Source organism: Myripristis murdjan, chromosome 13, assembly GCF_902150065.1.
Source record: "Myripristis murdjan chromosome 13, fMyrMur1.1, whole genome shotgun sequence".
Lineage (NCBI taxonomy): Eukaryota > Metazoa > Chordata > Actinopteri > Holocentriformes > Holocentridae > Myripristis > Myripristis murdjan.
Genome location: NC_043992.1, coordinates 22,171,100 through 22,195,650, shown reverse-complemented (window position 1 = coordinate 22,195,650; position 24,551 = coordinate 22,171,100). Strand labels below are relative to the sequence as shown.

Genomic DNA, 24,551 nt, shown 5'->3' with positions numbered 1-24,551 from the left:
GTGGTTCTCACACCACCGGTGTGGTTATGTTTGGTTTGGGCCGTAAAGCTGGGGAATTTTTTTTTTTTTTTTGATGATTATAAATGGCATGTTATAGTTCCTCAGTGTCATCCAAAACAACTGAAACAAATTTGTAAAATATTGATATTTCTCATATGTTTTATATAGCTAAAAAAGTACCTGTCCCCATGAAATTAGGAAAAGTCATTAAATATTAAGCAAAAAAGATGTTCATCATGTATTTGCAGGTGTTAAACATTGAATGGGGTCAAATTAAGGCCAAAGAAAATGGAAGAGTTAAACATCATTAGATTATAGTACACTGTGCCCAAAATTGCACAGAATGCACAGAAAAAAAGCAGCTGAGGGAAACACAATAATTTGAGAGAAGTTGGCTTTTTTGGCTACTAGTCCAAATTAAATCTGAGATGAAGTCAGCCTGTGTGTAACTTTGATCTGAGGAGCCCTTCCCCTCTCTCCTAGAGTGTGAGGAGGGGCGTTACGGAGAGAACTGCACCCAGATCTGCCGCTGCACCAATGGAGGAAAATGTGACAGCGTGACAGGGAGATGTACCTGTCCGCCTGGCTGGACGGGAGAGAGCTGCAACACAGGTGATATTCTAACACTGATATGGGCATAACTTATATTACAGCATAATATATTACAGCATATTCATTTTTAGCAACTAAAAGTACTGGATTGCCTCAATTATTCAGCACAGTGTGTACAGGAATTTATTTTATGCCTATCCCTCTGAGAAGAGATGCACTGCACATGTACATATTTCACCAGTGGGATAAGAGCACAGGATTATCCAGGAGGTGGAGAGTCCTTTGTTCACTGTCGTGCTCTAAGACAACAGGAATGACTGTTGTGGGGATTGAACTGTGTCCAGACATCCTGCTGTCCTTGAATGCCCCGCTATCACCTGCTTATGTGTCCCGGAAAACTTCGTACAGACGGAGCCTTTCCCTTACTTTACATCTGTCCTGCACTAGTTATACAGGATTATCCTAATGTCTCTGATTTGGGGTGGTGGTTTAAAGAATGAGAGTGTTTGCTCCTTGAATGATGAAATGTGATTTAGCTATAGTCTTTTGTGTACTGCTTCCTTTGTCAAAGTAATTCTGTCAGTGTATCCTGTTTAAATGAAGATATACAGATATTAAAATTTGTCATGCATTGTTCGTTCCCTCCTGGGCTCTGATGCTGCATGCTGAGTAAAAGTGTTTTTTTGTTGTTGTTTTTTTCGGCTACAGCGTGTCCTACAGGATCCTACGGCGAGGCCTGTGAGCAGAGGTGTGACTGTGTCCACAGTGCGAGCTGCCACCATGTGACGGGCCGCTGTGAGTGTGAGCCCGGCTGGAGAGGTGCCAGATGTGACAAACGTGAGTGTGGGTTGTACTCACTACTGACCGTCATGGTCACTGTCCGCTGCTGAAGGAGTGGGAATTGTTTGTTGCAGGATGTTTGCCTCAGATACCCAGAGATCAAAAGGGCTGAGAAATACATTTAGTATGAAGCTGGAAAAATGTATTGCATTTCTTTGGATATATTTCGCAGTTGAAGAAAATTTGCTGAACACTGCTGACTGAATTCTTTACTTTTGAATAAACATTTCATTTTATATAATACATTTTATTTTATAAATTTAAAATCCAAACTGTTGAAAGCCTAGTTGCAAAAAAAATTGGCTTAAGGTTAACAAATGATATAAAGTCAATATTAAAATATATATATATGACCATCTGTTGCTTTTAATTTTATCGTTGCCCTGGGATTTTAATATTCTTGACATCATATATACCAACAGTATGATCATCATTTTAGCAAGTTATTATTTGTGTGATAAAAAAAAAAAAAAAAAAAAACATCTCAGTGTTAAGGGAGGATCAAAATGTTCTTGTCTCTTTGTGTATATGTGCATGTGTGTGCATGTGTGTGTGTGTGTGTGGACTCCCAGCTTGCCTCCCAGGGTCCTACGGGGCTCTCTGTGCCCAGCAGTGTCGGTGTCAGGCTGGCCTGTCCTGCCACCATGAGACAGGGCGGTGTGGCTGCCCTGCTGGACTCACTGGGAACGGCTGCGAGAAAAGTAAGAATGAAAAATAAAATCTTTAATCCCCTGATCTCCGTTCCTGAGGCAGGAGTGAGACGCAGTGAGAGACAGGTCTTGCAGTAGTAGCTCAGCACACCAACATACACACTGGCGCTGCAGTGTTTTTTGTGGCATTGTTGCAGTATGTTCACATTGTAAACTCATAAATGACCGTCTTGGCTCGACATCCTTTCGATGGAAGTGGGAAAACACAATGTCGTGCGACGTCTTACAGATGTTCATTATGTATAGCTAGCTTGTTACCGAGAAGGCCTCGACATATGTTGTGCTTTTCAAAACACTGGGCCACCATATGCGCCTTGTTGATATGGCCGCTGTCATCCTGGAAGACACCACTCCCATCAAGAATGGACGGCATCACGGGATGAAAGTGATCACCCAAAGTCATTATGTTAATACTAATTAAATTTCCCCTAGCCCTCTTGGGGATGATAACCATTTATTCCATTCCAGAAAATTCATTCTGCGCCGGTCCAGAGCCATTCACAGTAGCAGGACTCTAATGTTTCATTATTTCGACCGTACTCTTTAGGTCTGTGTAAAGAGCAGCTTCACTACTCAACCCTTCACCACTCTCTTTCTGCCCCCCACCCCTCCGCTCTCCACACACACTCCCCAGACATCTGATAAATGTTACACACCAGTTGCCAAGTAAAACAGAAGGCATTGTTTTTGTCTCCTCGGCAGCGGATAAGGGCTTTTGGAAGGCAGACATGCATAATGACAGCGCCGTAATTGCCTCTTTAGTCTGGAGTCCTTTCTTATCTGTCCCCCATGCTGCCTACTGCTGCCTGGCTGAGTAGCTAAGTGCTGCGGTCTCACCAGAAAACATGTTTGGTTCACAGATTTATCTTGCTCGCTATGACTGATTGTCCGTCTGTGGAGCGCATTCATTACTGTGACAAGCATACGTGTATACAGAAATTGTGTGTGAAAGAATGCGTTGTGTACGGGCACCAGGGAAAGTTCCTGGCTGCACGGGTGTTGGTACCAGTCAAAACTGAATGTCCCGAAATGTCCAGAGAGCCGTCTGGGGGGGGGATGAAGGCAAATGGCATTTCTTGCTGGCAGCAAAAACTATCAAGTGCATCCATGTATGAGGCCTGTTTGTTGTCAAAATGGAAGAATATCCCTATAATGTAAAGGTTTAAATTTGGAGATATGGTTTCATTCTCTAGTTCAAAAAGAAAACTGCTGCACTTTATGGCAGCTGAGCATGAGATGAGAATATTTTTGCTTTTTGTTGCAATTGGCCGAAAGTCTTTCCACAAGCCTGTTTTACATCTAAATGCTGCACCTCAAACCCATTCCAGCGATGTTCATCATGCAGTATTTGCATAAAGTTTGGTTCATTTTTTTTCTTTTTACCAATGTATTTCCATAAACACTGCTCATTGGCTAAGGTTACATTTAATTACAAACACCTGTGCTTTGATTACCAAAACCTGTTACTTGATAATAAACACATGTAATTTGCAAAATAGGATCAAATCCTGCTAATGTTCTGTAATTGGTGTATTCAAATGAATCTTGAATTTGGGCTATTGCTCTACATTTGAAGAAAACAAGAGATTTTATCGCACTCAGTTCCTCTGTAGTTAAATGGCAGCATTGTGATGTGTGTGTGACACAGTCTGGTTGTGCTCCCTTCAGCCTGTCCTGCTGGCATGTTCGGGCAGAACTGCAGCCAGCTCTGCCAGTGCTCCGGCGACCAGGAGCAGTGCCACCCTGTGACCGGGAAATGTACCTGCCTACCTGGTTACTATGGGGCGCGCTGTGAGCTGCGTAAGTATACCACTGATTTACAGTGCGCACTAGCATGAGGTAAACGTCAAAAGACTGAGAAATATGTTTCAAGTTCAAGTTCAGGTTTATTTAGGGCCCACAATCACTGTCAACAGTCTGAAAGGGCTTTGCAGGCCCCACAAGTTTACTCTCATAGCGGACAAGAAAAAACACAGGTGTGCAATAGGAGCCGACCAGGAGGGCAAAATATCAAATTAAGTTAGACAATCAGGCCACAAAAATAAATAAATAAATAAATAAATAAATAAATAAATACATAAATACATAACTAAATAAATAAATACATAAATAAATAAAAAAACAAAACAAAATAAAATTGATTCAAAATGTATGGTCAAATAATGAAGTGAAGTGGCTAATTACACAAGACAAGAACGGGAGTGTAAAACTGTAGGTAAATAGTGCGGTGAGAACAGCTGACTGGTTCATAGTTGTAGATTCCAATCAAAACCATATATTATCAGATAGTTTATAAGCAAAACCTATATGAATTTAGCTATACAGGACTTAATTGATTTGGCTTGCAGTTGACAGCAAAATATGGCAGGCAGAAATGATTAATAATTATAATGTTGTAATTCCAAACAGACAAACACATACAGTACAGACATATACAGTGGAAATATACTACGTGTAATACTACGTGCGTCAAATTCAAAGCATGCAGTTCCTCAGATCTAAAATTAAAGATCATATAGTAAAGCTTATACACAGCAGCACTGAGTGTCCCTATCTCCTTCTCATCATCATTGTGTTTGTTTCCAGGATGTCGAACGGGAACGTACGGGCCGAACTGCAAGTCGAGGTGCCGCTGCCTGAATGGTGGCCGCTGTGACTTCAGGACTGGGGCTTGCCAGTGTCTGCCTGGATTTATCGGAGCTGACTGCAGCTCAGGTGAGTCAAGGCACTTTACGCAACACCCATGTGATTCACCCCCATGCTGTCACAAGATACAGAAACCTCTAGTTTCCTATTATGGCTAGGCCAGGCTATGAAAAGAACTATAAAGTGACAAACCTTATTTTATAGATGTTTTATAGATAAACTGTCCTGTCTATTGTTTGTTTTTCCATGAGTGTGACTGATGTTTATATCCGTAGCTTGTCCGACTGGGCGCTATGGGAAGGACTGCACCCTGCTGTGCTCTTGTGGGGCGGGGGGGCAGTGCCACCCAGCGACTGGGAGGTGTATCTGCGCCCCTGGCTGGATGGGACCGTCCTGCCAACAAGGTAAGGATTTCAAAGGACAAACTGACCATGAAAATGCAACACACACAAAGTGAGTGTTATTGAGGACAATAACCAGTTACTTTATGGTGTAAAAGGTATAGATGTGTATTTTGTTAGTGGAAATACTGCAAACATCAAGCTTTAAAAAAGTCTGACATGTAAACAATTTGCAGCAATTAAAATGTGCTGCAGTTTTGATCATCAGTAAGGATGGGGATTGGTACATTGGGTCAGTGAATTAGACAAATTAGTGATTACCACTATCAGTGATAATTGCATTATTGGTAGAAAATGTTGACCATGGTATCACAGCCGTAAATGCTGCTACATGCACCACAGACTGAGCAGATAAATGAAGTTCATTTTTCTCTATGCAATAAGAAATTACCGTCTATTAATTACAAATGGCAATCCATTGTCCATTGTTGACAGCTACCACAGGTCTAATGCAGCTTTCTGCTGAGAATACATAGAGTTAACACTGAGGTTGACATACGTCAGTGGGAACAATTGGCCTTAATGAGTTCATTAGTGATGGAAGGCGTAACTGGCAAGTGGGAAACAACCAGGAAAATGAGGGTGTATTTTTCAACATCTTTTCACTGTATATTTAAGTTACAAATTCTCCATTTCCTCAGTGTGAGCGGCTCTGATGATCAGAGAACTGTTTTCCTAGGGAATAGAGGCACAGCTTTCCTAATCTCTCCGTTTATCAGTGGTTCCACTGGATCGCAAACGGGAGTTTCCATTACTGCCCGAGCTAAATGCTCTCTTCTTGAGAGCTCCAAATGTATATGGGCATGCCACCTCTTGTGTTCCTCTTGTTGAATGTTTATAGAGACCTATAAGTAGCTTGATCTCCATGTTCCGTGTCGCTGGATTTGGCGAAGAAGCAAATAAATAAACAGGGAAATCAAAGAGGATTTGCTTATTGTTTTCTCAATCTAAATTACCCAGAGAAACATGACTATTCTTTTATATCAGGGCCAAATTAGATGACTTTGCCATCTCACTAATGAACTGTTGCTTAAATAAACTTGAATGTGGTTAGTGCAATCTTTGCTGTGTGTGTGTGTGTGTGTGTGTGTGTGTGTGTGTGTATGTGTGTGTGTGTGTCATAGTCTTTGGTTGTGGTTGCGGAGTAGAGCAGAGAGGCTTGTAATGTTTGTCTAGTTCTGATGTTCTCTGAACCCCTACTGTTCCTGCAGCGTGTCCGAGGGTGCGCTACGGCCCGCAGTGCAGAAACACATGCAGCTGTCAGAACGGGGGATTGTGTGACCCCGCCAGCGGCTCCTGCAAGTGTGGACTGGGCTGGACCGGGTCACACTGTGACATAGGTACAACCTGCAGTACAGTGGTCTAAATGTAAAAATAAGCCAAGCGAAATTTTAGGTCTAGCCTTAGCACAACTCTGCTGATGAATTATTTTTCGATAACTACAGCAGCTTTATTTTTAATGTATTTATTACTCAGTTGATGTGTGTTTATGCGTGCATGTGTGTGTGTGTATGCATTCAGCCTGCTCACAGGGGAAGTACGGGCCTGACTGTGCGCTAGACTGTCAGTGCCACAATGATGGAACGTGCGACCGTTTCACTGGCGTGTGCAGCTGCTCTCCTGGATACTACGGCCCCTCCTGTCAGCACAGTATGTCAACATAGTTATAATACAGAGACAAACACCAGTTGGTTCACTGACATCTAAAGGAACCGCTCACCCAGAAGTGAAAATTTTGTCATTATCCATGCCGCCCCATGCTGGCTGACACACAGGTGAAGTATCTTTGTACATGCAACACTCAGTGAGGTGGCTCACACGGCACTGTAACAGCCTTCTGCAAAACAATTGAAGTTGATGGGTGGCCCTTTTTAGTGTTGTGCTGACAGCACTCTCACAGAGGTGAGTAGAAAATGACTAATGAACTGAATATGAATATTTTCATTTCTGGGTGAACTGCTCCTTTAACATCTTTTTTTTTTAATATATAAGATGTGATTTCTGTACAGTCCTAATCAAAAACTGCAGCTTGAATGCAACTTAATGTACCTGTTATGCCTGACCTGAAGAATAAGACAAGGGTCATAATGATAACAAACACCCCAAAGTAACCCAAAGCACGGACCCAGTCGCTAAAAAGTACCCAAGTGTAACTGAGCACTTTGGGGCACATTTTCAGAGGAGTGATACCCTGAAATCAGTCAACTTAAAGGAATACGCCAACATTTTGGGCAAAACACCCTTTTTTCAGCTTACCCCGACTGAGACAAGATGTTTGATACCATTTTCACTTCTGTTTCTCCAGTGGTTCAATGCTTATGTCTAGCATTTTGTGTTAGTTTAGCATAAAGGCTTGAGGTCTATGGGTGTTAATTCCAAGAAAGTGAAAAAATAAACCTTACAGCATCTCAGAAGCTGTCTTGTTTACACAGTGTCTTATGTTTATTTGGAATAAACATCTTGGAATTTAAGAAAAAAGGAGACACATTTTAGGAGATGTTAATTTGTGCCAGATCTATTCCTTCAGCAGTGCATGGATCACTAGGCTAGATGTAAGAATAAATGTGTTCAGTGGTTCTACCATCTAACTTCTCCTAAACTGACTTTTTTGGGAAAAAAAAAATCCAAGTCATTTAATTCAAATACACATGATGCATTGTGTAAGTAAGATAGCTTAAGAGTTGCTGTAAGGTTTATTTTTTCACGTTGACAGAGCCAGGCTAATGACTCCCATAGACTTCAAGTCCTTATGCTAAGCTAACAATGTCACGTGTATGAACTGAACTACTGGACGCACAGAGGTGAAAATGGTATCAAACATCTTGTCTCAGTCTGGGTAAGTCAGAAAAGGAGTATTTTGCCCAAAACATTGGATTATTCCTTTAACTTAAAACTACTGCCTTGTGTCTCTTCCAGGATGCCCATCAGGTTTTTTTGGACTGAACTGTGCTCGCCCCTGTGACTGCAAGGTGGGGCACGCCTGTGACCATGTGACAGGCCACTGTGTGTGTCCCCCCGGCTACCATGGGCCACAGTGCCAGAGACGTAAGTATCATCCAGCTGAAATATTTTCCTTTGTCTGTTGTCAGGCTGCAAGATAGGTAAAGAAAAATACCTGAAACCATCTCAGACAGAACGTATTGTGTATCTGTTAGTATTTGACAAAAACAGGCTATTTCTTAGACCACATGAAATGAGTGTGAGGTTATTGTTATTTTAAAGAGAATGTGCAGTTCATTCTCTGTGCAGTCATTCATATTTTAGACACAGTGAAGGATATTTATGCCAAGAGAAACACCACAGGAGAGCATAGGCAAAGGAATCCATGTAGTCACAAGCTAGTAAGTGAACTTTATTATCCCCAAGGGGCAATTCTTTGTACAGCCAGCAGAGAGTAAATAAAGCTTGTGTACATTAATAACCTGAACCACCTTGATGCCCAGCTACAGCACTGAACTGGTACATATGAGCATGCATGAATAAGAGATTTTTGAAAAAAGTGTTTGGAGCATGTGTGTGTGTGTGTGTGTGTGTGTGTGTGTGTGTGTGTGTGCTGGACCATCAGTGAGCAGACAGGGCAGACAGGCTGGTAGGTAGGTGGGCAGGCAGGCAGGCTGGTTATTTGATGAGAGACAGGTGTTCCCGGCTGCTTAATGCATTCCTGTTGCATCCCTGTGCCCTCCCGCCTGCTCAGGGGCTCTCAGCCGCAGTGTGAGCGCCTAAATGGCCACTTCAGTCCCAGCAGGAGGTATGACTGAGCAGTACAGAGCAGCTGTAAGGCAGCCACAGGCTCCAGAGACAGACCTGCCTCTGTGCTGTGTGTGTGTGTGTGTGTGTGTGTGTATGCATGTTTGTCTGTATGCTTGTGCAGTGTATCTTTAAGTGCTTGTACTTGTGCAGTATGAGTGTTTTTGTTCATCTTTACGCTTATGAAGACTGGACGTCCTCACAAAGACAGACAGATAAAGAAATCAACCAAAGTGAGGACATTTTTTAAGCATCCTCTTGTCTTAAGGCCTGGGTTAGAATGAACATTAGGTTTAGCTTTAGGTTATGGTAAGGGGTGGAAATGGGATCAAGGGAAAACATGAAATGGAGAGACTCAAACAAGCATTTGACCCAAAACGTGCACCAAAAAAAGATAACACATATGCTATGTATCTAGATAGTGTCATTGTAATTTGGCAAGGTTGGGTCTGGATGGGTGTTTGTTTGTTTTAAATTTACATGTGAGAAACTCAACAGCAACAGCACGTTACAAAAACAACCATTCAGATACCTTCATAACCCACAGGCCTCAGCAGGAAGGTGTGTTGTTGGGAACGATCGCCCACCACCAACAAACTGTATCTATAACTTGTACTCACTGGGCCAAGTACAAATGCACTGTAATCTCTGCACTGTAATGTAAATAATCCCACTGGAAAGAAATTCAATAGATCTCAGCAAGCACTGGAAACCTCTCCAAATCACACAGAAAGTGTCTGGAATAATAGGTTGCATTGGCAGTAAGCGGGATGATGTCTATTTTTGTATTTTGGATGAAATGTTCTTTTAATATTTGTGTGAGGGGGGTAGGTAATGAGGTATAGTAATGTATGTGTGTGTGTGTGTGTGTGTGTGTGTGTGTGTGTGTCAGAATGTGAGGCTGGCAGGTTCGGACTGGCCTGTTCACAGTCATGTGACTGTGCTGGTGAGGCCCCGTGTGACCCGTCCACAGGACGCTGCCTCTGTCCCCCAGGAAGGACAGGAGAGAGATGTGAAAAAGGTAAAGTGCACTGACCTCATCCTACCCAGCAGCTCCAGAAAAAAACATAATGTCAAAGTAAGCTGCTGTCCGTCATAATATGACTAATAGTTCACCTTTTCACTAAGAGCAATATACATTATTACTTCTGCATCTGTAACCCTTTATTGACTTAAATGTAGCTGTATTCATCCTGCTCAGGATATACAAACCTGCTGTCAGTACAGTGGAAGATGAAGGGGCATTTTGGACACTTGTTGTTCCTGTATATTTCCTTTATTCTTTAAACTCTGTTGATATTTAGTGTGTAAAGCCCACAGCTGGCTTGTCATAAAGGTGTCTACATGAATGGCCTTGTTAACTGTTAAGTATTTATACTGTCAGCACTGCAGTTTGTAGTTTTGGAAGGTCAACATGGACCATAGAATAGTGGTTAGCACTAAAAAGGAATGAAATTGATAATAGTAAATGAACACCACTTTACAGTGTATTTACAGCAGAGACATGCAGATATGCATGAGTCAGCGTGGCTGACATCTTGGCGGGCTGACATAAATGCAAAATAGATGTTAAGAATTCATTTGCAGATGTTCTAAAAATGCCCTGTCAGACCCAGTGTGTCCATCATACAGAAAATATTTTCTTTTTATCCCCCTCCCCACTCTCTCTCTCTCTCTCTCTCTCTCTCTCTCTCTCAGACTGTGGTGGAGACCGATTTGGCCCCGGCTGCTCTCTGCCATGCCAGTGTTCCCAGAGGGCCCAGTGTGATGGGCGTAGCGGGCGATGTCTGTGCCCGATCACCTGGTTGGGCCCCACCTGTACTGAAGGTAAAGCCAGACTCCCTTTGCCACACGCACACACACACGCACACACACACATGCACATGCACACACACAAGATCGTGGGCTGTAAAGCTGAACCAGCTTTAGTGAAATACTGTGTCAGTAAGTGTGAGAGGCTGAGCCCCATCGCTCTGTATGTCTCCCTGTCTCCCTCAATAGCTGCTCCTGTCTCCTGACAGTTATTTTAATCTGCACCCAGCGTGGAGCCAGGCTTGAGGCTGTCTTCGTTTTACCCCCTCAAAGCCAAGCTCACGGGGGACTGCGTACCGGTTACTTCTCCAAAAACTCCACAACATTTGTTTTTCATTTTCAAATAGTGCTGATGTCTTCTTGCTTTTTTTTTTTTCTTCCAGTGCTACTAGAACATATCCCAACAACACTGAACTCCTCTCTGTCCCAGCGAAGGAGAAGAGCAGGCATGAAAACCACATAACCCAGGTAGAGGCCTAAACTCCAGACTGGACCTGCAAGCACAGGGCCTGGTTCTTCAAAACATTTCCATACTGAGATCATCTTGCAAAACAAGTCAGGTGATGTTAGTATTAATATGTTTTTGTGAAAATGGACCCAGTACTCGACTGCTGAGCCAGGTGCTCTAGAAAATCAACCAGTGGACCCGGCGTGTATGGAGGCCTTGGAAGGACAATAATATCTAAACAGACGCCGGATTGTCTCAGTGTCCGGGTGATGTTCCGCACGTGACTCTTATCATACACACCAAAATACATGCATCACTTTTGTAACTACAGCTGTCAGATATCTATTGATTTTGTCCCCAGTATGATTCTTTACATATCTGATGTGCTTACCCAGAGCAGTGATCAGTTAGAGCTTCAGGGGCTTGCTCAAGTGCACTTATACAGGAAATGTGACTGAACCTCAGACATCCTGGTCATCAGAGGGTGTTTTTACCACAAGACTACGTTGCCACCATGAATGTGCACATATTTAGTTTGTGGCACTAATGGGATCCAGTCCCATCCCTGGCAGTGTTAGAGCGGCTATACATGGTGCAACTTGAATGCAACTTGAGTTCCATGCAACGGTAGGAGAGTTAGTCAGGAGGGGTAGCCAGTGAAAATGATGATCATCATTCTGATTGTTCCGTGTGGGTTTGGTGACACAGCAACAGTAAAAGTTTCATTTGCAACCTGCAGCGAATCATATGGAAGCTGCCTTGTGTAAAACAAACCTATACTGTACATGACAGCTGAGATTGCGCTGTCTCTGTTACATGTGACCTTTGACTGCCGTGCATATTTCCTAACTTGATGTCTCCACAATAGATTTAGCAGTGGTATTGTTTTGGGAAATTGCCCCAAACAAGTCAAACATTTCAAGCAACTTTTCAAACACATTTCAAAACCAACAATGTGTAAGTATCCAAGCATCTTCGAAGCACACAAACAAAAAACAGACATAAGAAATCCTCACTCTGCATGATATGAGCATAAAAAATGCAAAGCATGTCAATATGACTACAAGACCAAGAGCCATTTCAGTGGTCTGAGCATTGAACACCATGTAATGGGTTGGTGAGGATGCACACAATGTTTGCATGGTATCCTGCATACTGGATTGGATTTACATCCGCAAAAATGCATTTTAACCTTGCAGTGTTTTTAAGCATTTGGGCTTGTAATTTGATCTTTCTTTAAAAATACTGATTTTTTTTTTTTTTTTTTTTTTGTGAGTCTGGGCTCAGTACGTCAAAATTCTTCTGCTTCAACATTTGTGATCCAAAACTGAACCATATCTACAGTATGTGGGACCCACCTCTCCAGGCCCCTGTGTGCATGTGCTGGTTTCCGAAAAGCAGCTTAGTGCCACATTCATCTTTGTCCAGAAACTTTGAGTAGCACAAAGATGACTTTGCATACCACAAAAGTCAACACGTCACCCTGAAGAGGACTTTAGCTGGCTCACAGATGATCTTGTACGCCATCTTCAGGGTTACTATGGGCCTCACTCAGACATCAGTGGACTCACCTTCAGCTTGATTTATTGTTTTTTTTTTTATTTTTACTGTCTGTAGACCTGATTTATAAAAGTGGCTGTGTAGATATTCTCCCTTAATGAATTTGTTTTTACCCCAAGGACTTGGAGTGGATATGAGCAAGCTTCATTTTCCTGCACAACAAATGTTCTCCATTAACTGGCATTGATCAAGGTTTTTCATATTTCAGTGCAGTGTGCTGGCCGCAAAATACTGTAAGGCAAATGTTGCACGCCTGGCATCTCTTTCAAATGTGCGCACATGATGTCAGCAGCTGGAACGGAGCTGCATGGAAGCTGTTTGATTTTAAGGTGATGACACAGATGTTGATGTTGTATTTCTAGAGTACCTGTGCACATTTTTTTTTTTTTTTTTTTTTTTGTAATAGAGACCTGCTTCACTCCAAGGTTAAGGTTACAAGTCCCATACCACTAATGCTGCCATTCAGACATGTAGATTTGATGTAAATAAGGGTGTTTGATTTTTGTAAAACTGTATCTCAGGTCAATACCAGTCACATCACACATAACCTACTGTACTCACTGTTTGATGTCTTTGTCAGTGGTGCTATTTTCGTACAGTTTGTATAGGTTTGATAAATTCAGTTTTTAATGTATGTTCCTGTCGTCTTTTTTCCCCAAACATAATTTGTGTGTGTTTGTTTGTGACTGTGACTGCAGACACAAAGAAATCAGAATCTAATAGCAAAACACCTTATCCAGATGGGATCATTTGATTGTATTCTTAGCATGCAGGATAAACAGCAATAACAACACCAACAAACATAACTGGGTCACTGGGTTTAAATATATATTTTTTGGTTGCTTTTTATATCCAGACACCAAAACTTGAGTTGTGTGCTTTGAAAGCGATGTTGCATGGTATTGGGTCCTGTGATCCCTGACAGGGGAGGTGGTGGGAACGGAGGCGGGGTAGCGATGTGTGGAGGTGCAAGAGACGTTCCAGCTGTCACAGAGAGCTATGGGGCTTGAATGTATGTGTGTATGTGTGTGTGTGTGTGTGTGTGTGTGTGTGTGTATGTGTGTGTGTGTGTGTGTGTGTGTGTGTGTGTGTGATAGAGAGAGAGCTTGGGTACAGCGAGGGCGCCCAGACCTCTCTCCCATCAGCCAGTGGAGGGTCAAGCATTGAGGCCATGGCTACCTCCCTGACACCTGTCTACAGTGGGTTGGGAGGGGTGTGTGTGTGTGTGTGTGTGTGTGTGTGTGTGTGTGTGCATGGGGAGCAGGGGTGTTAGAGAGAGATTGCTACCCCTCAGGCATTTCTCAAGTGCAGCGGAGCATTTGCTCCACTATCGGCCGAAGGCGGTGGTGGTCCGGCGGCGGTGGCATGCAGGTGTCTGGACCGAGCATGCCCCCCCTCCTCGCCACAGCCAGCATCCCTGGCGTGAGTGATGGGTGAACGGGCCCGCCAGTGGAGGACGGAGCCCCCCACACACACCCCAAGCACCGGTGAGGCTGATGGATGGGGGGGGCCGCTCCGACTCGCCCTGTGTTGTGACAAGCAGCAGATGTTCTCCAATAATGTTTATCGGCCAGGCCTTCATCTTCAGATGACACACACCTGTTTCCAGTCAAACAGGCCCAGAGAGGCCATCCATCCACCGAGCTCTGGGTGGCCACTGCACCGCCGCAGCAGCCAGACACTTACAACACATAGAACACACACCACAGCAGAGAACAGCGCCATAAACCTGGACCTGGTGTACCAAAAGCAGCTAAATGGTAAGATCAACCTGAGGATGTAGCGCTCATGCAAGCCAAACCTCAATGAGGCTACTGCACTGCTGCAATACTGCTGCACTGGTGTTTCAGTGATAATGCTGGAGAGAGCTGCTGTTGTCAAGTTGTCCTGAGGCTGAATAAAGACGTTCCTAATGTTGAGATGCTCCCAGGAAATCTGACACTGGAGAAAAAAATGCCTGCACTCTAGAGAAGTCTTCATACATGTTTCTCAGGTGTGTTTGGTTTCAAGATGAGCAGGATCACTGACTAAAAGAGGGAATATCCATGAAAGAGAGGCTGTTGATGAAAAAGTTTAAATTCATAATGTACTCCAAAGTGAGATCAATCGTGGAAAAATGTGCACAAACTTTTCAGTCTTTAACTATCATCAGTCTGTCTTTCTTTACCACAAACCGTATTCAAATGGAAATTTTCAAAATCAAAGTAAAGTGGTAAAATTCATCCAAATATGAGAAGTAAAAGTAGTTATTGTGAAGAATGGTCCCTCTAAAATTATCGATGCACCACCATAGAATAAGTATTTTAATGTTTTGGTCTGTCGCTCCACATACTGTTTCATATTTGAACATAAAAGCTTATTCTGCACAGTAGCTTGGAACTGCAGTCAGGTGAATGTGGTGCAGTAAATATAGTCGAAATACAGTCAACTTAAAGTGTGAAGTACAATAAAAACGCAGCACTCAAGTAAGTGCCAGTACCTCCAAAATGTATCTAAGCACAGTCACTTTTGCAAATGTACAAAGCTGCTTCCCAACTCTGCTTTTTGATCCTTGGATCCAATGCAGCAAGGTGGCTCACAAAGCTGCAGCCTGACTCTGACGTCGATCTGGTGATGGACCAGACCGGGCAGGGATGAGCTGAGCCACGTTTGTCTTTGAACCTGGAAAAACATTTTTATTTCATTAGAAGTCAATGAACAAAGATGCTCTTTGTTCTAAAAGACTTTTGGGAATCTGGGCCCAGTGCTCAGCAAAGCATGCAGTCTTGCTTATCAGGGGTGAGGGAGAGTGGAGAGAAAGCGGAGAGGGGGGGGCGGGAGGGGGGGGGGGGGGGGGGCAGGAAACTGGCGATGAAATAGCCCGTTACAAAGTAAGATCTCATCTTGGGTACTTTTTTGCTGTAATTAAGCGTACGCTACTCTCTGCAAGGCGATTCTATCACTTAAGTGTCGTAGCTATGTCTCAGAGATAATTTCTCTCCCCTCTGTGCTGAACCAGATCTCCCAGAAGGCCACAGGGGTTTTGAACTTGAGCTGACAAAGCTGCCGGCTCAGATAAAACAGCGAGGGGGAAATCATTTCAACGCGCTTTGCGCCATTTGTTTGGTTGTTGCCTGGAAAAATAAATGCTAAATGTCAAGGCTGCAAAAAAAGATGAGTATCTAGGAACTCTCCCACACTCTGGACTCTAAATGATGTGTGGTGTAAGAAGGCATCTTTTGTTTAGATCTGTCTGCTAGTCTGACTGCGTGGAAGTGTGAGGCTCAACAAAATGAGCACGTGTGTGTGTCTGCGCGCTCCGGCATAACTATCTTTTACTGATGGTCCTCCCTCTCCCTCAAACGAGACGGTACTGTGAAATGAAAAAATGTGGTGAAATGTGTTTAAGTTGAACTTGTAGTGTAGGGTGAAGGAAGGTGTATGGCAATTTTCCACCACTGGATGGCGCTCAACATGGAGAAGATCACGGAGGTGCTCAGTTAAGCTCCTGTGAACTTGACTCCCCATTCAAGAGGGACGATTTTCTTAAGGGACAACTGAATTAGCACTAAGCGTATTTATTGTTTGCATTGTCTGACAACTTCACTGAGGCACAGATTCTTAAGTTGTCTTGCCTTAGCTGTACCAGAACCCTTAAGTGGCCTCTCCCCTGCCCAGGACCATACAGCTGATGTCCTGTTTAACTAATTTCTTGTCTGCACTGTGAACAAAAGAGCGAGAGGATTTCTAAAGCAGGCTCGCCACCACGCCTGTCCTGATTAGACTCGTCATATTAAAGCCGCGTGCATGCCTGCCCAGCTCAGTTCTGTCCTGTTCTGCTCTGTTCTGTTCCCTCGGCCTGTGCTGAGTGCCCATCAATAACACTAATGACCCATGACCCCCGGGGAGAAAAACAAATAGTGTAATGAAACCACAAGTCTTAAGCTGTGCTGCTTTGTGCAAGGGAGAGGAGCGGGGTGGGGAAAGGCGAAGATAAGCCGAGGAGAAGATAGAGAAGGGGAGACGAGGGGCTGCAGTCCGACTGGCTTGTAATCACCAGCTCTGCTCCACCCCTTAACCACACACACACACACACACACACGCACACACATGGGGGAGGACACCGCCAGAGGAGGTGCTACCATTATTGTAAACACAACAAAAAACTTGATGTGATGATTTGTGGAGTACCCCCCTCCCACCACCACCTCCACGCTTGTGGCCAACTGTTTAGCGAGTGCCATTCACACCAACACCAACGCCCTCCGTCCTTCCTCGCATGCTGCACTCCCCACAAACCCCAATCCATGCCGCCCTCTTCGAAAATGTTTCCCCTGGCATCTGAGTCAGCGCTGGTGCCAAGTCAATCAGTGTGAGAGCTGCCAGCTGCGATGGCCTCTCTCTCTCCTTCTCTCTCTCTCTCTCTCTCTCTCTCTGGGGTGTGATGTATGTTAGAGCAAGGAGAGAGGGGCAGTTACATGCCCACACAGGAGGGGTGGCAGAGGAGAGGAGGGAGAAGGAGAGAAGGAAAGAGGAGAGGAGAGGAAAGGGAGGAGGGCGGCTGAACGGGAGCTGTAATGAGGCCTGATGGATTCTGAGGCTGTGCCAGCTGCCCCATTAGCTGAGTGGCTCCAAGCCCCAAGGAGCGCTGCCGACTGTGTGCCCACCCAACCACACACACACACACACACACACACACACACACACACACACACACACATACACACTTTAGGGACACTCCAGTCTGAGGATCTAACACCTTTTACAAACACACACTGCATTTAACTAAAGCAGACTATACTGGCTAATCCACACTCTCCAGTCTGACTTGCTTGGCTGTTTAAACACACACACACACACACACACACACACACACACACACAAACAACATAACATATCCTGGCCCTACCAGCCCTGCTTTCATACACAGAGTTCTTTATGTGAAGCTGTGGGTCAGTGATGGTAATGCCCCGTCCCACACGTGTTGATTAAGTGTGAGAAAATACATGGGTGACATTGGCATGTGCTAATCAACACTGATCAAACTAGAGAGGCACAAGAGTTAAATGTTACGCTGCCAAGTCACAGGGGTGCCCTCCTCGCCCGACTCCGCTGCCCACACACAATGACGTTTACACACACCGCTTTCTATTCATAATATTCTGGCTCTATTTCAAGAGGTAATGCCTCTGGACTTTTATCTGGGGAAGTTCTTTTTGTAAGTGACGTAATTACATGGGCAATTTAAATTCCTGTTTTCACTGGAGGTGTGGCTTATAGGAGGGGCAGTGGCATTGTCCCGCTGTTAGCTGAAGGCGGTGACCCATTTTCCCCCGAAAACTCTTAGTGCTGAGCTCAAATTACACATGTAGGCAAAGTAGGATTCCTGTGTTTTACACGTAAATTGCATGTTTGAGGGATTTTAACAATGGCTGCTACTGCATTTGTTGCATTTATTTAACATAAAAAAAGATCTAAGTTATGGGAAACTGGGCATAACTGGTGAAATTCTCTTATGTCCCCTTAGTGCTTTGTTAGCTGGGTTTCTCAGCTGCATCTTGGACATGAACATCAGCACAGATGCATTTAGGAAACCTGGGCCCTGGACTTGGCCTGACAAATTCTCTTAAATGGAGGTTCTGAACTATGATTACTGCTCACTTCACATAAACATGCACCTAACACTCAGAGGTGAAATGAGCCAATGATAAGCACTCCTGTTCCGAGATACTTTATGAATACAGGTGATAAAAGCTCAAGCGTTATGGCCACCACTCCCCTTATGGCCCTGGCCTGCAGCAGCAGCACCACCACTACAGCTGACCTCATCAAAGCCGGACGACCCATGCTGACCTCATCAACACTGCCTGACCCCGCGTGACCTCATCAAAGTTGGACGCCCCACAGAGGCCTGAGGGCTGACGACAGGCCCCTAAGAAAACACCCCATCCATTAGTGTGCCAAGAGCACTGTAAATGTGGAGTGTCAGCGCCAGCCATCTCCACTGTCATGCCCAATTCTCAAACCCCCTCCCCTCCCCATCACCCCAAGCCACTCACTGGACAATGGAGCCGCTGAACGTCCACCCCCCCCGCCCCTCCCACCCCCACCCTCCAGCCACAATGTCCGCCCACGTCGGCTGGCGGCAGTGACACAGGGGGTGCTGGATGGGGAGGCCTGCTGCAGGATGGGACACTTATTGAGCGTTTGAGCGATGAGCCAGGTCATCACATCTACCCACCTCATCCATCATGCCCCACAAATGGACACAAATAAAGAGGACACATTCCTGCCTCCGCTCCCACTACCACATTCAAGCCCTCTCCAGCCCTCTCCCTCTCTCTTTCTCTCTCTCTCTATGTGCCAAGGCCCGGAGAGAAAGGAGGACCAGAGTTCAGCCTCTCCCTCTCTCTTGGAAGCCATGGGAGCGCCAGAAGAAAAAGCCAGGTGGCTCTCTGACTCAAGGCTTCAAGTAGAAAACTGTTTGGGCCAAGGATGATGGGAAGCCAGAGGGACGAGGTGGAAGGGGGAGGGCTGGCACTGGGCGAAAACTGTGTTTGAGGAAAAAGAGAAGAAAAAAAAAGGAAGAAATGAAGACGTCTCAATCCACATTGTAGTCCTTTATTTCTTAGTTGCTCCTCCCACAGTATTGAATTGAAATGCATAACAGTTACATTGTAGAAAGCATTAAAACAAAGTACCTCAACTTGCTGATTACTTTTTAAAATCGATTATAAACAAAACAATGACAAAAAACAAACAAAACAAAAACAATCTGGTCCCTCAAAACGGGAGGATAAATGAAAGTAATCTGTTATTTATCATAGGTTTGGCACAAGGGATTAACATGAACCGAACGTCACACAAGCTTGCAGACAACCGTAGAAAATGTCAGATACAGATCTTATCAGACCAATCATGCGCTTATGAAGAAATTATACCTGGCGTTTTTTTTTTTTTTTTTTTTTTTTTTTTTTTTAATTATTATGTCATTCTTTATAATGTTTTTCATTTTTTACAATTGAATCATTAAATTGTCATAGAAAAAAACAACCCTAAGTAATATCTATTCATCGACCGGTTTCATTAGAAGAATAAGGAGTGAATGGTATGTTTAATACTATCCGGCACTCGAATGTAATCTACAAACCCCATTGAACTCTGGGATTGGCCCAGTGAGGAATCTCCCCTTCACCTGGGCTAAGAGCAGTGCTATTCAGTAAACAAACTACAGTTTGCCAAGAAATAAATACAATTCTCAACATACAACAGCAAATAACAACAACAACACCAACAAAAAAACAACAAAAAAAAGAAAACAAAATCATGATTGTCTAAAAATGAAAGACACACGAGCATGGAGTAGCTAACGACTAGCATTCAGGCTATTTAGTGGTATTGTTGGCTGACTAGGATGGGTTCAAGGGTTTTGAAACGACATATGCCCTTTACAGAACAACAATTAACTTCAGCACTTGCTACTTATCTCAGTAAAAAAAACAAACATTGTTTTCTTTTCTTCCACTAAAAAGACAATCTATTTATATCCTTTCACAGATAGCGCAGGCGGGCAGGATGGAGTGCAGTGGAGAACAGTTGGTAGACACTTGTGTACAGTGCTGTGATTGTGCAGACACACGCAGCTACGCAAACGCAGATGGGAGACTGGCCTGATTTCACTTTTACAATTACTTTTCTCTTTTGTTCTCGAATGACTTCAAACAGTGATATTCTCGTTGTAGTGCTGCTAGCGCTGTCCTTACATGGAGGGGATTTTTTCATTTGAACCCAGGGTGCTGGTGAACCCCACCCTTCATTTTTATAATCAAGTACATATTTTATGAGAAACACCTGTGTATCTCAAGGGGTTAAAGGGAATTCTTGTAGTACATTTCAAAGATATTCCGTGCTGAATGAGAGAGACTGACAGGGACAGGGATTTTTTCCTTTACAAGCGGTGAAACACACACACTTGCGGCTTGCCTTGGAGACACAACCAATCTCGCTCTCCCAGCTCCAAATGTTCTCCTTGCTTTGTACGTGCTGGCCAATAAATGCAATTGATCAATGATACATCAGCACATCCATCTTCCCTGTCCACCAGCTGCCTTTGCTGTGCAAAACATAGAAATTCAGCAGAATAAATACAGATATTATTACTTTAGCATTATTATTTTCACCATAATCATCATCGCTATCATCTTGGTCGACATTAATGTATTAATCATTTTAAGGTCACATAAAGATGTTTTGCTCTACGTGTGTTGGAGGTGTTTGGGCTGGGCCTGGGCTCTGTACGGACAGTGACCCTGCTTTGTGTGTAAGGCGCTCCGCTCAGCAGTCAGATGGGCCGTGGGTTCTGCTCAGCAGTCAGTCTGTGGACGGTCAGGGGCAGAGGGCCAGGGGCCCCGCGAACGGCCCCACAATGGGCTCCCAGTGCCATAGGTCAAGGTCGGGGCGGGGTTGAGAGGTGAGAGAGTAGATGCAGAGGGGCGCCATCATACATGGCTAAGGGACTGGATGGCACTGGATTCGGCAGCGGCGCGTGCCAGGCTGTGCCACATGGTGGCCGGCGTGTGGGCGGCTGGGTGCAGAGCGTCCTTGTCAGCCAGAGAGAGCATCATGGCGTAGGCCTGAGGGAAAGAGGGAGAGACGGGTTACACTCAACCACCAGGCTTACATCCAAATATGACTTTATGTCAGCAAATATTACACTCAGGCTTCATATACTTTTTTGCCAGTGGTTTCATAACCTCCATAAATTTTAGCTTAATTTCCATGACTAACAATTTTTTTTAGAGTTGTCAATGAAAAAATACCATAACACCATATATAGTGTGTATATATTGTGTGTATATAGTGTCAGTCTTTATGTCAAATACTGTGTATGTGCTACTCTAGAACAAATGAGTAACATACATACAAATGATTTTTTTCCTTATTCCAAGCTGAAACAACACACTACTTGCAGAGGTAAAATAAGCTATTTTCAACCTTCTTCACCAGATTTAGATAAACTGATGCGCCACACAGGTTCCACACTCTGATGCTGCTTTAGTCAGATCTCTGTCTTTTCCAAAACTTTTATCAAATTCTAATTTTAACGTTTCCAAGGTCTGGATATTATATATTCAAATTTACTGATTTTTCCAGCTTTTTCACGACCATATAAACCCTGCACACTAGCTCTTTCTCTTTCTCTCCCTCTCTCGTTCACACACTCACACATGTACACACACGCAGTGATGATGTTACCTGGGACTTGGATTCCTATAGAGTGGCTGTTTGACTGCCTCGGTCAGGGTGGGAGAGCCGAAAGATCCTCCGTCCTCATCTCCGTCTCCGTCACTCAGCTCACTCTCCTCCATCTTACGCATGTCTGAAAAGTGTCGGATATGATCCAGGGCTGAGTAGCCACTCTGCTCCTCTTCATCCTCATACCTGGACAAGAGGGCACAAAATGAATTACTGCAATTTCAAGATACACACTTTCCAGTGGTTTTAAGTTGACACCACTTTGTTGAACTTGCCTCCTTGGAGAGGTTTTACAGTTGAGGTCCAAGTCGTTTGGCTCGTTAAAGTCAATTTCATCTTGTATGATGTCGTCATCGAGGTTGCTAGGCAGCACTTCTTCACCCTCTGGTTTCCGGGGAGTATTGCTTGGCTCCTCCCCTTCTTCTTCATCGGCACCGAGTTCCTCCCCTTCCTCGTCGTCGAGGTCATGTGATGCATGGCTAGTTATCAACGGCTTCTCTTCTTCAAATGGACCACCGTTCAACCTGTAAACCAAGAACATGAATGGCATCAATAATACTGAGTACATGAGGGTATTTTAAGGAGGAAGAAATGAAAATGGCATTTTCCGTACTGACTTCTGCATTGACCCATAAACGTATAAAACCCTTTTCTATCAAGATAAAGAAAAAAGGGAGAGAAAACAATTATTTTCCTAGCAAATTGCTGATTGTTTTTTAACTGCAAAAAAAAAATCACCCAGTGATACTAAATACAATTAACCTTTTAAGATTAAATCCCTTATTTCTATTGTTAAATGATAAACATAAAAAGGTAAAAAAAAAAAAAAAAGGTAAACTTTATCTGGAATATGTTGATAGCAGTTTTTTCTTTCTTTTCTTTTGGTTTGTCTGTCCTGCAAGTTCCTCTGAACATTTCCTCTTTCTCTCTGGACTAGACCAATGCAGCGAGAGTAAGATGAAGCGAGGGAAACACACAGATAGAGGACGGAGAAACAGAGAGGTGGATCTGGAGCGGGACACGGCAGCTGGGCTAAAGCAGAGCCGGAATCCCGTTTGTCATCGAGGCTCAGGGGCCCCTGTGGCCACGACAGCACTGGGCTGATCGTTGCAGCACTTAGTCGGAGTGCTCAGCCTCTCTCTTTGTTTATTTTCCCTACTATCTCGTATTCATCTAATAGGCAAAATATTTAGCTGACAGCCCCATTTGGTGGGAGAGTTATGAGAGCGTTGCCAACCGGCCCATTCCTCCGTCCCTGTGGAGGGAGAGAGGGCCAGCTATCCAAACTGCCTGGGTCTTAATCTACCCCACTGTCTCAGCGCCACAGGAAACCACCATTTGGTAAATCATCTGGAACCACATTAAGACTGATTCACTAATTACACTCTGGGACGTCTTTCGTCAGCTCCGAAAAATGCCATTTCTTGCACAAAAGGGTCCAGAGATGGGGAGAGAGGAATGGACAGGGAGAAGGAGGCAGATAGACAGGGAGAGTTTAAAACACATCAACCAAATCAGCCTGTAGATTGCAGGATGCTTACAAACAGGATATGATTTATTTGCAAGAGATGCACTTGAGCTTGGAATGACCCAAGAAGAAAGGAGAGGAGGGATAATTGTGGGCTGTGTTTTAGCACAATACAGAATCTAAATAATCTCTCCTCTTTTATCAGCGGCTGATGATAGTGTGCTTTGCAGAGAGTTTAAGAGCTCCCTGTGGGAAGGAGCACTCGGAGCAGACAAGGTGGTATTCGTGTCGACATCGCAGGGCCGAAAAGAGGGACTAGCACCAGGAGAAAAAGAGAGAGAGAGCTCTGTGATTAAGAAAACAGATTCGCTAATTACGCTTTCAAACGTGGTAATTTGCTGGGGATAAAGTATCTATCAGAAGTAGTCAGGAGTGCAGCACTTTGAAAGGAAACACGGGCCGACCCCTTGACCCCACCCCCTCTACTCTCTTCCTGCCGGCAGACATGTTGGTTCCAGATGTGGTGGGCTGACTGCTGCACGCCCCCTCCTGCCTCTCCCTCCCTGTCCCGCTGACACTCCACCGCCTGGCCCGCTCTCACAGGCCGCCTACACAATCACAGCGCAGTCTGAGAGATCTCTATCTGGCCTTACAATCTGTCCTGTGATCAAACCAAAGTTTGGCACGTGAAAACAAACTCGGAGACCTGAGCAGACCTCTAAACTGCTATCCGACCTGATCACAGGCCCAAGAATTTATTTGCATAATCCTGAGACATAATTGTATGTTCACAGATATGCGCACATACCTGTGGGCAAAAGGCAACAGTTATACCGAGCTCCTGCACATTTCCAAAAGCTGTGATTACCCTAAATGTCATCATGGATGATTTCTAGCCCAAATCTGCGATTGTGATGTGATAGTTAATAAAGGCTGGCTGGGTGGTACAGAAATGTTTCGGTAATTAGTGCAATCAGTGACACAAGCCTGGTTTCCAGCACAGAACTAAACTGGGTGAGTAACAGCTGACCCATTATTCATGTCTTTCAAGTTCCCGTAGAGTACTTTGTGTGCCTGACCAACTTAATAAATCTGTACACAATGTTAATATAAAGGAGTCTCCTTCATCATCC

The 24,551-nt window shown here is 44.2% G+C and overlaps 2 protein-coding genes across 14 annotated transcripts in view; one reads left to right on the top strand and one right to left on the bottom strand.

Annotated features, from left to right (window-relative positions):
* egfem1 (EGF-like and EMI domain containing 1) overlaps positions 1-18,576 on the top strand; it is an 89,401-nt gene extending 70,825 nt beyond the window's left edge. Inside the window, exons 27-38 of the mRNA XM_030066365.1 lie at positions 484-612; positions 1,261-1,389; positions 1,965-2,093; positions 3,771-3,902; positions 4,689-4,817; positions 5,024-5,152; positions 6,361-6,489; positions 6,671-6,799; positions 8,066-8,194; positions 9,789-9,917; positions 10,595-10,723; positions 18,440-18,576. Coding sequence (XP_029922225.1) covers positions 484-612; positions 1,261-1,389; positions 1,965-2,093; positions 3,771-3,902; positions 4,689-4,817; positions 5,024-5,152; positions 6,361-6,489; positions 6,671-6,799; positions 8,066-8,194; positions 9,789-9,917; positions 10,595-10,723; positions 18,440-18,576 — 1,559 coding nt within the window. The remainder of the gene's footprint in view (positions 1-483; positions 613-1,260; positions 1,390-1,964; positions 2,094-3,770; positions 3,903-4,688; positions 4,818-5,023; positions 5,153-6,360; positions 6,490-6,670; positions 6,800-8,065; positions 8,195-9,788; positions 9,918-10,594; positions 10,724-18,439) is intronic.
* Positions 18,577-19,324: 748 nt separating this feature from the next.
* Positions 19,325-24,551, bottom strand: part of mecom (MDS1 and EVI1 complex locus) — a 170,225-nt gene continuing 164,998 nt past the window's right edge. For 12 of the 13 annotated variants that reach the window (XM_030067636.1, XM_030067631.1, XM_030067638.1 and 9 more), the window contains 3 exons: positions 22,226-22,474; positions 21,951-22,136; positions 21,208-21,328 (listed from right to left, as the gene is read on the bottom strand). In XM_030067636.1, coding sequence (XP_029923496.1) covers positions 21,316-21,328; positions 21,951-22,136; positions 22,226-22,474 — 448 coding nt within the window. In that variant the 3' untranslated portion in view covers positions 21,208-21,315. Of the gene's footprint in view, positions 21,329-21,950; positions 22,137-22,225; positions 22,475-24,551 lie in introns of all 13 variants that reach the window. The other variant, XM_030067630.1, reaches the window with a different exon arrangement.